This window comes from Grus americana, chromosome 2, assembly GCF_028858705.1.
Source record: "Grus americana isolate bGruAme1 chromosome 2, bGruAme1.mat, whole genome shotgun sequence".
Lineage (NCBI taxonomy): Eukaryota > Metazoa > Chordata > Aves > Gruiformes > Gruidae > Grus > Grus americana.
Window position 1 is genome coordinate 50042015 of NC_072853.1, and position 16965 is coordinate 50058979.

General features: G+C 43.9%; 1 protein-coding gene across 9 annotated transcripts in view; it reads left to right on the forward strand.

Moving 5' to 3' along the window:
• The first annotated feature begins 441 nt into the window (after positions 1–441).
• The window catches only part of CHST9 (carbohydrate sulfotransferase 9), a 99296-nt gene continuing 82772 nt past the window's right edge, over positions 442–16965 (forward strand). For 2 of the 9 annotated variants that reach the window (XM_054817903.1, XM_054817902.1), the window contains exon 1: positions 10945–11014. Coding sequence is in view for 6 of the 9 variants with exons in the window: in XM_054817895.1 (XP_054673870.1) it covers positions 10915–11014 (100 nt within the window). In the remaining 3 variants the exon portion in view is untranslated. Of the gene's footprint in view, positions 691–825; positions 1521–1570; positions 1589–8664; positions 8725–10805; positions 11015–16965 lie in introns of those variants that run through there. The other 7 variants (XM_054817895.1, XM_054817896.1, XM_054817898.1 and 4 more) reach the window with 7 other exon arrangements.

A 16965-nucleotide genomic window follows, 5' to 3' on the forward strand; every position in this document is an offset into this window, starting at 1 on the left:
CAGTGAAACGCCGGGTAGAAGTGATTTGAGCACAGCTCTGGAAAGTCAGAACTCCTCTGTGCTTACCCCATTTTAGCAAGAGCTAGAGCTATTTCTTCAAGGACTTCCTTGAAGAAATGTAAGCAAAGCAATGTGCCAGTTAAGAGAGATAACGTCATTTATCCACATATTTGGTCTATTGTCACAATAAGCTGATAATGTTTGCAAGGCACATTATAGCGCTAATAAGCACTAATTAAATATTTTTCTCTGTCATCCCGTTTCCCAAAGACAACAATAAAGTTTTGACGCTACCTGTTTTAGTAGCTAATTCCAGCTATGACTTGGCTCTACCTGGCAGCTTAGACACATTTATTTGCTAGCACAGGAAGAGGCTACCTCTAGATATGTTACGGCAAACAAAACCTGTTAGCAAAGCGCTTAATCTCAGGGGCGCTCAGAGGCAGGAACGGAGTGCAGCTCTCCGCGCAATGACACGGGCTTTGCAGACGCGGCGGCGGCGGGGCAGGCGGGCGAGCAAACGTTGTGTATTTACCTGCTCCCGCGGGGACCCACCCGCCCGGCACCGGGGGAAGGGGGGCTCCCGTTCAGGGCGGGGGCCCCTCCCCAGCCCGCCCGGCCCCAAAGTTTTGCGGTGAAAGTTTGTGTGTCGCCGCCGCGGCAGAGGCGCTTCCCGGGAGCGGCGGGCAGGTGAGCGGCTGCCGCGGGGCGGGCGCGGCGCGGCGCGGCGCGGCGGGGCCCCCACTCGGGGCGGGCGGGTGGGTGGGTTTGCTGCGGGATTTCCTCCCCGGCCCCGCAAGCAGCGGCTCCGACGGCACCGCCCAGCCTTGGGGCGCCGGGAGGTTCACCGGCGGGAGCGGGAGGAGGTAGCGTGGCCGCACCGGTACGTTTATCGCGGACCGCCCCTGCTTCGTTCTCCCCGGCGCGTCGTTGGTGAGGGGCTCCCGCCCCTGGGACCGGCCGCCGAGGGTCGCCTCTGCTCGGAGAGGGGGGCTGCGACTCGTCTCGGGCGCCCAGGGCGCCGGAGCGTTCCCAGAAGTTGAGGGGAATGCTGAGCCCCCCGCTGCGGCACCGTGCGAGGCAGCGCTCCGCAAGACCGACCAACTTTTCTGCTGACTCCTCACACCCCCCATACCCCCCCTCATCGTCATGCAACGGGAATCGGGCATTCAGGGCACGTCTCCAAAATAAAAAAATTGGCTAGTATTGCCTGTGCGTTTTCAAGCAGTAGAGTGAATGATTGGGGCAGACTGCAAGTCTACTTGGCATGCTGATAACACTTCGGTTCACTGCAGTCAATAAACAAGATCGTGTAATTTCACCAATTTAAAAAAAAGGAAGATCTTGCTTTGACACACTCCTTTTCCTAATCTCCCCTGTCCTAAGAGGGGGAAGAAAGTCCACCTCCAATCCTGCTAGAAGATTGAGAGCCATCAAGTTGCTGTCTCGTGAGCCCTGTTTCTGTTTAACTTCCCCCAAATCCAGGTGACTTCCATGGGACTGCTCAGTGCTTCAGGCAGGTAAGAGCTAAGCATGCCAAACCTGTCTTTGCTGAGCTGCAGTAGGGTGCTCCGATACTGACTGGGAGGTGGTATGAAGAATAATAATGCTTTTTCCTTTTTGAAATGAGATGTCCTGCTGCTGTAGAATGAAACCCTTGGTATTGAATATTCTGGTAAACTGGTAAAGTTCCAAACCCATCTTTTCTGTACGGCTGGAGTGTCTTCTCTGTTCTCTTTAAGCAAGCAAAACTTTTCATGAGGCTGATGTGTTAACCTGCATACGCATGGGTAGGACACATCCGCGTTTATCTGTTGTTAACACAAGTATAGCTTTTGTTTGTTTCTTTATAAAGCATAAGTATTAGAACTGCAAGTGGCTGAGGGTTGCCGTGTGGATTAAACTAATATTGTCTGAAGTTCAATGGGCTTTATGGCTGAGGAGCAGGACCAGGTAAGCAGTTGTATTTGTGTTGCTTCTCAGAAGCAACGCAGGTGCTATGGACTGCTTTCAGTCACCTGGTACAATTCCTATGGAAAGATTTAATGGAATTACAAACCAATAGATGCTTGTTTTCTAAAATGAGTCTTGTTTATATCCATTGCTTCATTAAGAGGAGGGGGTTTTTGTTAGAAATATATTAAAAGGATAATGAGGAACTAGTGCCTTTAATAGATTAAAATGGCCAAATGAAATGCAAACCATATTTTCTTTTCCACATGATTACTTTTGTAAAACATGTTGTATGCTATAAAGTGCATTAATAACAAAACATAATTGCTATAACAACATTGTGGTCTGCTATGTAACAAGGGAGAGTGAAGTAGAAAAATGTTAAATATGCACAACTTGGCTGGGTGGGAATTTACTGTGGTGATGTTGATGTTTGGAATTTCCTGATTGCTCTTGAAATTTTACATTTTTAAGCTCTTTTTTTTTAAGGGGCTTTATTGTTTCAGGATTTTCACTGGGTGAGTGAAAGATGTTCATTTTGTTTAAACAGTGCTCTCCTTTGAAAACAAATCCCTACATATTTCATACAAATATTTCATTATTTTTGTAACAAAATTCTCTTAATTTGATTTGCAAGCTCGGTAGGTAGTAATCTTCAGTTATTGCCAGTGATAAAAGTTGTGTAGGCCAGATGTTGTCTTCAGTTACACTTTGACACAACCTTCTTATAAGCAGCCCTTCAGGTGAAGGAGTTGCTGAGGTGTCCACAGGACTGATGTACCAGTGGGCCTGGATGTGGGGTGTTTCCCTCTGGCACCACATACTGGAATACTGTCTGCAATGAGGTGAGAAAGAAACTCATCGCTGCACTGCCCTGTCTGTATGAGGCCTGTCACATTGTTAACCATCCCTTCCCCACCCCCCAGTAGATTCCTAAGGACAGGAAGGGCTGCATAATGGGAATTTTGTCTTCTTTTTTGTGTATGTGTGTGTGGTTTGGGGTTTTTTTTACTTATTTATTATTATTTCTACAAATTTAGCAGCACCAAGTTTGGTTATCTTGATCTGGTTACAAACTTAATTCAAATTTCTGTAAGGACTTCGACTTCACCCAAACATAATACTCAGCGTAACTTGCTGGAGAGAGAAAATGGCAAGTGTGTGTTTATTCCTAGCAACTACTGCAATAAACCAGAACGAAGAGTAACACTACTTGATATGAGGAACTGTGCAGGCATTGTTAAGAGCTGGAACTGTGCCTTGCGCTAGTTGTTGTGAAGCCAGAAAGTTGAGATGTGGACAGTGGAAAGGCGATCCTGGAGGATCACCTACACGTGAAGTAGGACACAAGCTAACAGAAGAGAAGTGAGGGAGGAGGGGGGATGTTGAATTGAGAAGATATCCTTGCTTCCTTCCGCTGACAGAGCTGGAAGTAGCCTGGGCCAGTGTCCAGCAGGACATTCCTCGGTGCAAAATTTTCTTGCTGTGATACACCAGTGGAGGCGTCAGAAAATGTATTGCTTCTTGGGGTAAGGAGGGAAGGAAAAAAACGTGTGGGGTTGCAGTAGCTTTCTGTGTCCTTTTTCTCATTTTGCTTTCATTAATTCAGTTGTGTCTAAGGAGATGTTGAGCGGGTAGGAATTTGTGGTAATCCACAGTAATATGAATTCTTTGACAATTATAAAGAGCATCTGTTTGGTTGGGGTTTTTTCATCAGTATTCTGTTAGCTAACCACTCATCTTGATCATCTTTGTTTTCAGGTGGAGGGGAATTAAAAAGAAAGCTTTCTAAATAGTTCGGGGCAATCTAATGTTTTGTTATTATATTTGATTTTGAAACTATGTGATGGTGAGGGTAACAGTGGCAAGGAAATCTTAAGTTACCAAAACATACTGTGACCAGATGCCATTGGTTTTATCATAGAACCATAGAATGGTTTGAACTGGAAGCAGCCTTAAAGACCATCTAATTCCAACCCCCCTGCCATGGGCAGGGACACCCTCCACTAGAACAGGTTGCCCAAAGCCCCATCCAACCTGGCCTTGAACACTTCCAGGGATGGGGCATCTGTAACTTCTCTGGGCAACCTGTTCCAGTGCCTCACCATCCTCATAGAGAAAAATTTCTCCCAAATATCTAATCTAAATCTACACTCTTTCAACTCTGATCAGCTTTGTGGCCCTCCTCTGGACTTGCTTCAGCAGCTCCATGTCCTTATGTTGGGGGTCCCGGAGCTCGGCGCAGTACTCCAGGTAGGGTCTCATGAGAGTGGAGTAGAGGGGCAGAATCACCTCCCTTGACCTGCTGGTCATGCTTCTTTTGATGCAGCCCAGCTTTCTGGGCTGCAGGCTCACTGTTCTGGGTCATGTTGAGCTTCTCATCCACCAACACCCCCAAGTCCTTCTCCTCGGGGCTGCTTTCTATCCATTCCTCACCCAGCCTGTAGTTGTGCTTGGGAATGCGCCAACCCACATGCAGGGACCTTGCACTTGGCCTTGTTGAACTTCATGCAGTTTCCATGGGCCCACCTCTCCAGCCTGTCAAGGTCCCTCTGGATGGCATCCCTTCCCTCCAGCATGTCGACCACACCACACAGCTTGGTGTTGTTTGCAAACTTGCTGAGGGTGCACTCAATCCCACTGTCCGTGTCACTGACTAAGATGTTAAACAGTGCTGGTCCCAATATTGACCCCTGAGGAACATCACTCGTCACCGTTCTCCACTTGGACATTGAGCCGTTGACCACAACTCTTTGAGTGCGACCATCCAGCCAATTCCTTACCCACCGAGTGGTCCATCCATCGAATCCATGTCTCTCCAATTTAGAAACAAGGATGTCGTGCGGGACAAGTTCAAATGCCTTGCACAAGTCCAGGTAGATGAGGTCAGTTGCCCTTCCCTTGTCCACGGATGCTGTAACCCCATCATAGAAGGCCACCAAGTTTGTCAGGCGTGATTTGCCCTTAGTGAAGCCGTGTTTGCTGTCACCAATCACCTCCTTATTTTCCATGTGCCTGAGCATAGTTTCCAGGAGGGTCTGCTCCATGATCTTGCCAGGCACGGAGGTGAGACTGACTGGCCTGTAGCTCCCCTGGGTCTTCCTTTTTTCCTTTTTTAAAAATGGGGCTTATGTTTCCCCTTTTCCAGTCAGTGGGAGCTTCACTGGGCTGCCACAACTTCTGAAACATGATGGATATTAGCCACTTCATCCGCCAGTTCCCTCAGGACCCGTGGATGCATCTCATCAGGTCCCATGGACTTGTGCACCTTCAGGTTCCCTAGATGGTCTCAGACCTGATCTTCCCCTACAGTGGGTGGGTCTTCATTGTCCCAGTCCCTGCCTTTGCCTTCTGTGACTTGGGCGGTGTGGCTAGAGCACTTGGCAGCGAAGACTGAGGCAAAAAGTCATTGAGTACCTCAGCCTTCTCCATATCCCAGATAACCAGGTTTCCCCTTTCCTTCCAGAGTGGGCCCACATTTTCCCTAGTCTTCCTTTGATCACTGACGTACCTATAGAAGCTTTTCTTGCTGCCCTTGGCGTCCCTGGCCAGATTTAATTCTACTAGGGCTTTAGCTTTCCTAACCTGCTCCCTGGCTGCTCAGACAATTTCTCTGTATTCTTCCCAGGCTGCTTGCCCTTGCTTCCACCCTATGTAGGCTTCCTTTCTGTGTTTTAGTTTGCCCAGGAGCTCCTTGTTCATCCATGCAGGCCTCTGGGTGTTTTTGCCTGACTTTTTCTTTGTTGGGATGCATTGCTCCTGAGCTTGGAGGAGATGATCCTTGAATACTAACCAGCTATCCTGGGCCTCTCTTCCCTCCAGGGCTTTGTCCCATGGTGTTCTACCAAGCAGGTCCCTGAAGAGGCCAAAGTCTGCTCTCCTGAAGTCCAGGGTAGTGATCTTGCTGTGCACCCTCCTCACTGCCCTAAGGATCTTGATCTCCACCATTTCGTGGTCACTGCAGCCAAGGCTGCCCTCGAGCTTCACATTCTCCTCCAGTCACTCCTTGTTGGTGAGAACAAGGTCCAGCATGGCACCTCTCCTCGTTAGCTCCTCTGTCACTTGGAGGGGGAAGTTATCATCAAAGCATTCCAGGAACCTCCTGGATTGCTTGTGTCCCGCTGTGTTGTCCCTCCAACAGGTATTGGGGTGGTTGAGGTCCCCCGTGAGGACCAGGGCTTGTGAACGTGAGGCTGCTCCTATCTGTCTATAGAGGGCCTCATCCGCTTGGTCTTCCTGGCTGGGTGGCCTGTAGCAGACCCCTGCTGTGATGTCCCCTGTCCCTGCCCTCCCTTTCATCCTGACCCATAAGCTCTCAGTCAGCTCCTCACCCATTCTCAGGCAGAGCTCCATGCATTCCAGCTGGTCATGGACAAAGAGGGTGACACCCCCTCCTTGTTTTGTGTTGTCTGGAATAGGAAGAAGCCAGGAATGGTACCTCAGTGCTGAAGGTGCCTCTACTCAGCTGCGAGTGTATTTGCTTGCCAGGAAGAGAAAAGCGGATGATGTACTGAAATGAGGAATCACGTCAAAAGCAGGAGATGCAATCTTCCCCATTTTTGGGTGGCTCTGCTATTTCAATTGCTTGTGTTGGCCCAGTATAGGAGTGTGCCTCTTTGAACTGGACCCAAAACACACTGGGAAAAATTCAAGGATTTTACATTAGTGGAATGTAGATTCCCGAAACTCTTAAATTTGACAATGGAATTAAATTATTTGGCCTCAGAAGCAAATTATTATAAACTTGTGAAATTTCTAAGTTTTTGCCATAAAGAGCACTGTGTTGTCATCTAAGGCATCTAGTGGTTTTGTCTGCCAGATTAACTGTTTCTCCATGATGGATAAGTACAATATGTCCTAATTTCTCTCCAGTACTCAAAAGAACTTGAAATTTTGGGGTGCGTAGGTCACTATGACACTTTCTGTGAAGACTTGAGTTGAAACGGTTGGGACATTGGGGTCCCTAATTCCAAAAGAGATGAGGGTGAGAGTGAGTTTGGGCTAAAGAAAGAATTAAGTTCATCATAGGTGAGACAGACACAGCCGTTTCTTAGGCTGCATTAGGTTCCCCATAGCAAGCATCCTATCCAGCATGATGGTCAGTGGAGCCATGTTGCTCAGGACTTGGGGCAAAGAAAGATTTACGGCTTAACTAGGGATGCTGAACCTCTGTCTGGATACAGCTAATCTCTTTTGAAAACACTTAGGTTGAAAGTAATTGCTTGTTGGCTCTTCCTTCACAGCCACAAGAGAGCATTCATCTTGATTAAAGAATATTTGCAGGTATTTCCTCTTTGCCAGGACACTAGAGACTGTTATCCAGGACCATTGCTTTTTAATACTAAAGGAGCAAATTTGTCAGTGTTGTGTGGCCATTTTTCAAGTTCTACTAGAGGACTCACAGACACAGGCTTTTTTTAATGCCGCTATCATTTTTTCATATATGGGTTACAAATCACTATGTTAAATAAATTAAACTACTTACTCAAGCTGAAAAGCCTTTAAAAATCTTATAAGGTAGCAGAATAGCTTCACATTTTGAATGGGTTTGATGCATTTAGAGTCTAGCCTGTGCTAAAATAGATAGTCTTAATTAAAACTAATGTTACATTTGTTTAAAACTAATTTTAAAATTTAACCAACACATAAACAAAGAATACAGTTTCATATAAATTAAATTTAAATAAATTAAACTAATTTCAAACAGCATGAAAACTCTTGATACAAAGATAATTGTAATGACTGTGATGGTGGAGTATATTTGCTTTATGGTGTGTTTGGTAGTTTTAAAAAAATAAAAGCACCTTGAACTGCTGTTTCCTTTTAGGAACTTCTGTCCACTCAAACCTGAAGCTACCCTAGTAGAAAAACATCTGGTTTATTATTCACAGATTAAATTGCTTGGAAGTGCTCCTGATTTTACTGTGCATCTGAAAGGTGATGATGCCAGGCTTGTAGATGGTGTTGCATGCAACCGTGATGATGTTTGGGCAAGGTCAACTGTGTGTCCTATGCCATCATGTGTCACGGATGCATGCAATGGCTGATATTGCTAAAGGAAAAAACATCAGCACTATTCCTTGGGTAAATCCTTTGCGGGCTGTAGTTTGATTAAACCAATGTTTCCTGACTTCCTTTGGCAGTAAGGTCCCCATTCCTTCTTTCTGGAGCAGTTTTTAGCTGTATGAGCTTTCTGAGTGTTACTGTGCAGGTGAGTAAGCCTTCATGGTGGTGGCAAGAGCTGGGCAGTCAGGGATGATGAGAGCAAGTGGCTGGAGAGAGCAGCAGTACCAGCCTACACGTGTCAGAAATGCTCATGGAGATGTGGTGTGGGATACTTTGCTTTCAGCATCATCCATGTGGCCTGAGAAAGCTTTTCTTGCCCACTCAAGGACGCTGGTTTTCAGAAAGGAGGGCTGAAAATGCCAGAGTTTTGTGTAGTCAAAGATGGAAACAAGTGACAAAACCACAAAAGCGGGCTTATTTATTTGGAAGCATGCCACTGTTCATTGTGTGTGTCTGGATTGCTTGTTTTTTTATTATAAGAGAGGAAGTTATGAATCCCAAACAACTTTTCCAAAAGAAACTGATTCCCCGCTTTCTAGTACCTGCAATTTAATTAATTTCTTTCAAAGATACTTACTCAGACCTTCATGCCTTATTTATTTGGCTTTTTTCTTTTTTTTTCTTTTTTTTTTTTTTCTAATCCAGATGCTGTCGATGTCCTGTTACATGAACAACACAGCTTTTGTCTGGGGGAAAACAGAAAAGGTTTGTATTCGTTGGTCTTTTGACTAATGGTTCTTGAAGCGTTGCTTATGCTGGGAAGCGTCTGTCTCTTCAGCAGACTGATTTCTGAAGGCATGCAAACAGCGCATTTGCTGCAGGATTGAAGTTAGATGCAAAGACCTAAGAAAACCTTTTAGTGTAGATAAGGAAGACTGCAAGTCTGAGAATGCTGAGGGCACTGTAGGAAAAGGCACAAGTGATAACAGCTAGTGAAGAGCTGGCTGAAGGGAGGCTCCACTACCCCACACCCTTGGAAAAAGCATTTCACAGAGAATTCCCCAAGCATTTTCTTTGGTCTTGCCCAATCTTCACTGCTTCCTTCCAGTCCTGTGAATCATCACAATAGCCGCAAACAGGTACATGTATATAAAGCGTAGGAAATTCCGTATCTGCAGAATCAAGGCAGAAAGAACTAGATGGAATAAAGCACCTACTCGCCTTCCTTCTGCGTTCCAGGTTTGAACCAGATACTTTATGACCCATACAAAAAAGACTTCAGACAGAACATTTACATTCTGTTAATGTCTAGCTATCGGTCTTCTACAGAACAATTACATATAAAATGATTAATATTTAAACTCTGTTTTACATTTTCTGCAGGCAAGTTTGTGCTTCAGAGAAGTGTATATATTTTTAACAGCACAGAATTGGAAAACAAATCCATAGAGTTCTGAACAGCTTTGTTGTTCTTGAAATCTCGTGTCTGTTTCTAATGTAGTTACTTTGTTCATTCAACAGCTATTTTTAATGGGAGTTCCTGCTAAGCCTTATGTGTATGTGTGTTTTTAGAAACTCAGCAATTATAGAGGTAATGGTGCTGAGTTGTTTAAAAACACAAACTTGTGGAACATGCACTACTTGCACATTTCAGAATAACTGTTAAATGCCCACATTTTCTTTTTCTGTTTATTTGGATGCACAGGTACTTTAGCTGTGTTCTTTTAACAGATTTCTCTTTCAAATATTTTTCAGTAGGTTGTCTTCCTTTAAAAGCTTGAGTTTTTCTTTGCATTCTTTGCAGTAGTTTACCAAACAATTCTATCAGATATGTACTTACAAGAGTGTCCATTGTGTTGAGTTTTAACACTCTTTCTTTGGCTGTGCAGGCCAGTTTCAACAGCTGCTCTTCAGCTTCTAGTAACACGCTTTCAAAGTGAATGCATTCTGATTCAGGTTAAGGAGCTGCCTTTTTTATTATCCACAGTGTCTTCTACATTCTGTTGTTAATAAACTGAATTTTATGGCCCCTTTGTGGCAGGTGCAGGGTATCAGATAAATTACTTCCTCTTTCTGGGTTCTCTGCTGTGCAAGAAAGTAATCTTTTTGGTAAGGTTTTACATTTGATCTCATTTCCATTGAACTTAGTGACAAGAATTGGGTTCTTGACAAGTCCTTCCCATGTTGCAAAATAGCTGAGTAAAAAGTTGATCCATTAATTCACTTTCTGCTGTGTTACTGATATTGTCTTATGATGACCTTCGTTAACGCTGCAAAACTATACTTGGATTCATGTTTGAGGGTAAATATCAGAACATGACTCCTCAAAGCATGGGCTGAACCAATGCCGAGGCACTGCAAGTGGAGTTGTTGTGTCGCGAGGGTGACTGCAGGCATCCTTCCTCGGACACACACAGGGTTGTGTGGTCCAGAAGCACAGGCGCTGGGTTGCCCATCTCAGGGGGTTGGTAGCATTGGGGAACAATCCGGCCACCTGGGCAGACCTCCAGCTGCTGCTGTAGCTTCTCAGCTGTGACGGTTGGTGGGCAGTGGTGTACTGGTGTGACACGTGGGCGTCTCGTCTGGGGTGTCACCTCCCTCCGTTATGACAGTGAGTGAAGGCTGGCAGTGTGGAGGTGGAACGGTCTCTGCAGCCACGTTGAGAAACGCTTCAGCTTGGAACTCATCCAGGGGTAGAAAGATTGTCGAGGTCATGAACACGAATCTAAGCATTGAAGTTAACAGCTTGTAAGAGGTCCAGCTTGTATATAGTATGCTGTTTACACAGTCTCTGGTGAACAATAAAAATGTAACATGAGAACTAGCTCCATCTCTTGTTATTCCAGGTCAGTGTCTCAGGGAACGTTACTGAAGAACACGCAGGCACGCTGAAAACTTCAGGAAAGTGAGCCATGTGTCCTTCTGAAAACTGAAAAGTAGCCCTCTGATAGGGTCATGAACCTAAGACAAGTCTTTGTGTCTGTACTGATGTTTGGAGTAGCTGGTCTACTCCTCTTCATGTATCTGCAAGCTTGGATTGAAGAACAACATACAGGTACAGTAGGTTTTCTTTCTTCTTTTTTTTTAATGTAAGTGCATCCATTACTTCAAAGATGATTGTCAAGTCTGTTGAATACACGTGGACAGTTGGGGGGAGTCCTTCCGTTTGGCAGCAGAGTGGCATTAAAACCAGACTTGTTTTAATTGCTACACTTCATATAAGCATTAAGAAATTTCTTGAGTCACATGAAAAGATGCCCCCAGCTACTTAATCATATTGTATCAGCTTCATTTGCAAAAGCAAGTGTTGCAAAAGCATATTGTGCATGCGTGAAGCCAAGCAAGTCCAGTTTAGAAATAATTCTGTATGCTGATTTTTTTCTGTGGGTTTTGTACATTAGATTTTGTGTGGCAAAGCAATTTTTGGAGAATTACTACTATGTTGTGTAGACAAAAGTGAGTGTCTAAGCAACAATGCTCATGTGGAATCATTCTATCTTTTTTTTGTTTGTTTGTTTGAGACAGGGTTAGATACTAGACTTACAAGCCTTTTTTAGATATAACATCAGAGTCATATTACAACTTTGGGTAAATCTGTATTAGCGTTGGCTCAGGGTTACACTTTCAAGTTGAATTTATGTTGTTCCCAATTCACCGTATTTCAGTTTGCACCACAGGGTGATGTAGGTGAAACTAAACTTTTTGGATGAAACTAAAACAGACTATTCACCTCAACCTCTAGTGGATGCTCAGTTCACAGGACCAGACTAGAATTAGTCTGTAAACCCCTCCTGAAACCTGGATGGGGTGTATGTCAGTAAGGTCATTAACACCCACCGTTTTGCACTGCAGATCCACTTCTGTTGTGGCATGTTACTTGGTGTCATATCCCTGATTTTATACTTGTTTTGGTTTGGGGTTTGGGGGGTGTGTGTGTTTGGGGTTTTAGGGTTTTTTTCCCAATTAACAATAGGAATGTTCCCAACTTGTTAAGAAGTCTTGACTTTTATGTCCTCTTGTCTCTCTTGCTCAGCTTCCATTTCCTCTGTAAAACTCTTACTTTATAGTATGCTGATACCATTGAGAAGAAATACATCTGCAAAACCACATTAGTCTTCTGGCTTTATTGATCGGCGCTTTTATTCCGTATGAGCTGCTAGGCTCCGGTGTGGTTTAGAGAGCAGTGGTGAGAGGGGAATCTAGTACATCATTCCTGCAATTGTTTGACAATGACCTTGAGGTTTTGTTCAACTAAATGCAATGATCACAACATTAATTTTGGCTTGTTAATGTTTGTGGGCTGGTCCAATGTATTTACAAGCTCTTATTAACAAAACTGTTAAAAGAGGTAGTACAGACTCCCTTTGGAAAGGCTCCCTTGTAATCGGCTGTTGGCACAGGGGTACCAGCAGAAACAGAGCGCGCTGTGGGGGAAGCCTTCCTTGAAAATCTCTACTGTTGTCAAGAATGTTAAGGGCAGATATCCTTGCTTCCAAGGTAGTTCAGGAATGTAGATGATGACTGTAGATTATTGATTTGTTTACTTGCTGACATTCTTCACATTCCTCGCATCTTTTCTTGTGCTGTAATTAACCTTTCTTTCCTTGAAGTGCTCCTTGTTGCTATCTCTCAGTTTTTTCCACTCCTTTCTTTTGTCTGTATCTACCTACCATTAAAAAGAAACAGAAAAAATACAGTAAAAGGAGAATTAGAACATACTGTGTTCTTTTGGGCAAGCAGATGCTTTCTTTGGGGTTTTCTTTGATGTATTGCCATAATCTTCTTCAGGAGAGAGGCTTCTCCTTGTACAAATAAGCCATTTCCATGTGAAAACATTTCCATAATAAATGGAATCTATCAGAGAGTAACGGAATGGTTAGTGAGCTTAAAGCGTGACTGCAGTTTTGAGTGCCCTTTTATCTCACTGGACTGCTGTTGTGACAGCACTTCAGCAAGATCCAAAAAAATTAATTTTGGCATTCTCTACAGTCACTAGGTCATGCACATAGGAAAGAGCATGGAGAAAAATCATTCTTTGGTGTCTGCTCTTGCCTCTTCTTCTTCCAATTTAATGTGTAGAGAGCCATTCTTTTTTATTTCAAACACCTGTATCTCCTCTAAACCTTCTGCAGCTCAATTCTCTAATGTTCCCCCCCGTATGCCGCTTAAGAGGCGATACGAAATAAAACATATTTGCATATTCACAATATACATCAATTTAGTTGTGGGCATTTTGCACTCTTCTTTCTTTTTGTCCTTTTTTTTTTTTTCCCCCCTCTTCTGCTGTGTTTTTCATATTGCCATGTGTTGTGCACTGTGGCTTTTTGGGGCATGAGCTGTGTCTGGAGAATCCCAAATTGACAAGTATCTTCACAAGGATTTTATGTGCTCTTTTAATCGTATCACTAGTCGCACAGCTGTAAGACAGCTAGTTTTAATCTGCAAGTGGCTGAGCGTGTGATTTGATGTTCTATTAAGAAATGGAAAGTGTGCCTCATGCTTCTCAACTGCCGTGCTATGAGCCTGTAGAGACAAGTGTTTGTTGTAGGCAGAACTATTTTTATCTTCCACGGTGCCCTGCTCAAGACCTACAGCATTCGCGTTTGCATTTGGTTGCTGAAGGATGGAAAGTTGGATGTGTTTGAGTTTAGGAAAGTATCTGTTTCGCACCAGTGAGGTGCTGCTACTTACCAGCCCATTCCTCTGACTTGGAGCCTTTATAAATCACAAGTACTGGAAGAGATAGTTGTTGTTTGCAATGTTTATATTTATTTCTCAAGCTCTCCTAGCTGTGGTGTGAACGGTTCACAATCAGATCTAGATTTTGTGGGGAACTGGAAAATTGTATGGTAATTTACCATTTCCTTATTAGTCAGCCTATATGAAAGTCAGCCTATTTCCTTTCACACTCACCATTCTCATTGCCACCTTTTCCCTTTCTAGCTGTTCATAATTTTTCACGCTAGACCTAATGCCACTTTTCTTTCGTAGTTTGAATCTCTTCTCTCTTTTTGGCTCTTCTTTCTACTCACATCTCTGAGATCTCAACTGTGATTTGATTTCCCCCATTTGTCTTATTTTCCTCTAGACCTGATCTTATCTAAGCATGTTTTTTTTCTGATTCACTTTTGCAAACTTCCCTCATCACTCAAATTTATCCAGCCCAGGAACACGTTCCCTAATCTTTCATCCTGTCTGTCTACTTCAGATGCACCTGCAGGCTCAGCAGCTGGATGCGCCTCTCAGCGCAGCCGTGTCTTCTGCTCCCTCCCACTGTGCTTGGACTCCAGATTATTTTTAGTCATGTTCATCATCCCTATACCTTAAAAAAGAGAAAATCTTTCATTTAGAGATGTCTAAGAAACAGCTGCTAACTACATGGTGGTCCTCTCTGATGGCTTTTCAGAGATATTAGCAGACTGAGAGGACAGGCGAGTTTCTTGGTTTTGCTCTGTGCATGGAGCATATAAAGACAGGATGATATATCCTTACTTAGATGTAGCAGAGTCCTTCTGTTGGCTGTCTTCAGTTGACCTCAGTGGAGTAGAGGGGAACAGACTTGTCAAGAAAAGTCCAACATGAGTGAGTGTCAACACAGAGAGACTTCATCTGGCTGAAAAGTTCATTGACATCAATATTGATAATATAATATATATGGAGCAATTCAAGTTCTCCACATATAAATATATTCACTTATATATAAATTCATATATATAAATGAAGCCTGATGTGAATTTAACTAAATCCTACAGCTTTACTTGACAGTTCTCCATACAGTCTTGCATTCTTCAGTGAAAGCACCAAATATTGTGCCACTGATTAAAAAGCAGTTACTATTTATTACATGCTTAGTAATTTCCAACACTGTTAATCTTGTACAGGGGAAGCAAACTACTGGGTCTTCCAGAGTTGATGTTGAGTTTTATACCATGAATCACCTGAATTAGGGGGATGTGGAGTGCAAAGGACAGTTGCATTTTAATCTTGCTATGTGTAGATGTGAATTGGATTTTTAAGTTAGGGATTCTAATTTTTTACTTTAAAACTCTTCTTTTTTGGGGGGCTGATATGATTTAGTGTGACAGATTACTATAAAATCTGAGAATATCTTTGTGAATAGATCTGTATGCTGGGCTTGTTGTGGGGGGGGTTTGTTGTGTTTTGTGGGTTTTTTTTCTCCTCTTAAAGCTTATGTAATTTTTTTTTTTTTTTTGGTGATGTATGCCTAGTAAATTCATGATTCTGAAAGACTATTTTGGTGTTTCATGGACTGCAGTGTGACTACTAATTAATTTGAAGAAAGCTGCACTCTCTCTGTCCTCCATTAGATTTCTGGTTCCTGAGGGTGAGAAAGTCTGCCTCTTCTCTTACCCAGCAGCTTTGTATCTCACCTGCAGGATACTGGGGGTTTTCTGCATGCTTTCTTCTCCCTCCTCTCCAACCTTTGCAGGGCACCAGTTTTGAGGTAGCCTGCGGGTGCCCAGGCATCCTTCTGCAGTCTGTGTGCTTTCCTGTAGTTTTGTGCATCCAGCTCCTGAGTAGCTTCATCACACAGACCTCACCCCCATTCCTCAGGCCACAGCTCTTGTTTTTGTGAAGAATCAGAATAAAAATTCAGATAAAAATCCCATTTTAAGAAAAGTTTGAAATTCCATGAACTGGCATGTGCTTTCTCAATTTAGTCTGCTATTGCTGTAGCCATCCAGGCTGTATCCATAATACTTGGTGTAAGCAGGAGGGCTTTTTTCCTCACTTGACCAGATTTAGTAATCCAAGGGGATCTTTTGGGTCCTTTGGTAATCTGCAGAGATATTTTGAGTCCATGGAGTGAGCTTCTTCCTTATCTTGACACTCCAAACAGCAAATGATGTGTGCATACACGTGGTAATATTTAGTCTTTGCTGTTTGTGTGGGTTGATTTTTATTTAAACCTTGCCTAAGGGGAGCAACGTTGATGTTGCTTAAAGGACAGTTCATATGTAATTGATGGAGACCAGTGACGAGTGGCGTTCCACAAGGATCAGTATTGGGACTGGTGCTGTTTAACATCTTTGTCAGCAACATGGACAGTGGGACCAAGTGCACTCTTAGCAAGTTTGACAATGACACCAAGCTCTGTGGTATGGTCAAGACACCAGAGGGAGGGGATGCCATCCAGAGGGACCTTGACAGGCTTAAGAGGTGGGCCCACGTGAACCGGGTGTGTTGGATGATGAAAAGTTTGACGTGACCTGGCAATGTAAGCTTGCAGCCCAGAGAGCCAACCATATCCTGGGCTGCATCAAAACCAGTGTGACCAGCAGGTCGAGGGAGGTGATCCTGCCATGCTACTCCACTCACATGAGACCCCACCTGGAAGACCGCATCCAGCTCTGGGGTCCCCAACATAAGAAGGCCATGGAGCTGTTGGAACGAGTCCAGAGGAGGGCCACAAAGCTGATCAGAGGCTGGAGCACCTCTCCTATGAGGACAGGCTGAGATAGTTGGGGCTGTTCAGCCTGCAGAAGAGAAGGCTCCAGGGAGACCTTATAGCAGCCTTCCAGTACCTGAAGGGGCCTACAAGAAATCTGAGACTTCGTGAAAAGGCAGGTAGTGATAGGACAAGGGGTAATTGTTTTAAACTGAAAGAGTGTAAATCTAGATTAGATATTCAGAAGAAATTCTTTACTGTGAGGGTGGCAAGGCACTGGAACAGGTTGCCTGAAGAAGTTGTGGATGCCCTATCCCTGGAAGTGTTCAAGGCCAGGTTGGATGGGGCTTTGGACAACGTGGTCTAGTGGAGGGTGTCCCTGCCCATGGCAGGGGTTTGGAGCTGGATGATCTTTAAGGTCCCTTCCAACCCAAACCATTCTGTGATTCTATGATTGCAAAGGCAACTGTTTAGACAGAAGTCATAGTTTTCCCAGAAAGTCTTCAGTAAATACACTGAACTAATGTATTCGTAGAAAACAGATTTGTAAATAAAGGAGAAAAGGACACTGCTCAATAACAGTTATTAATCATGAA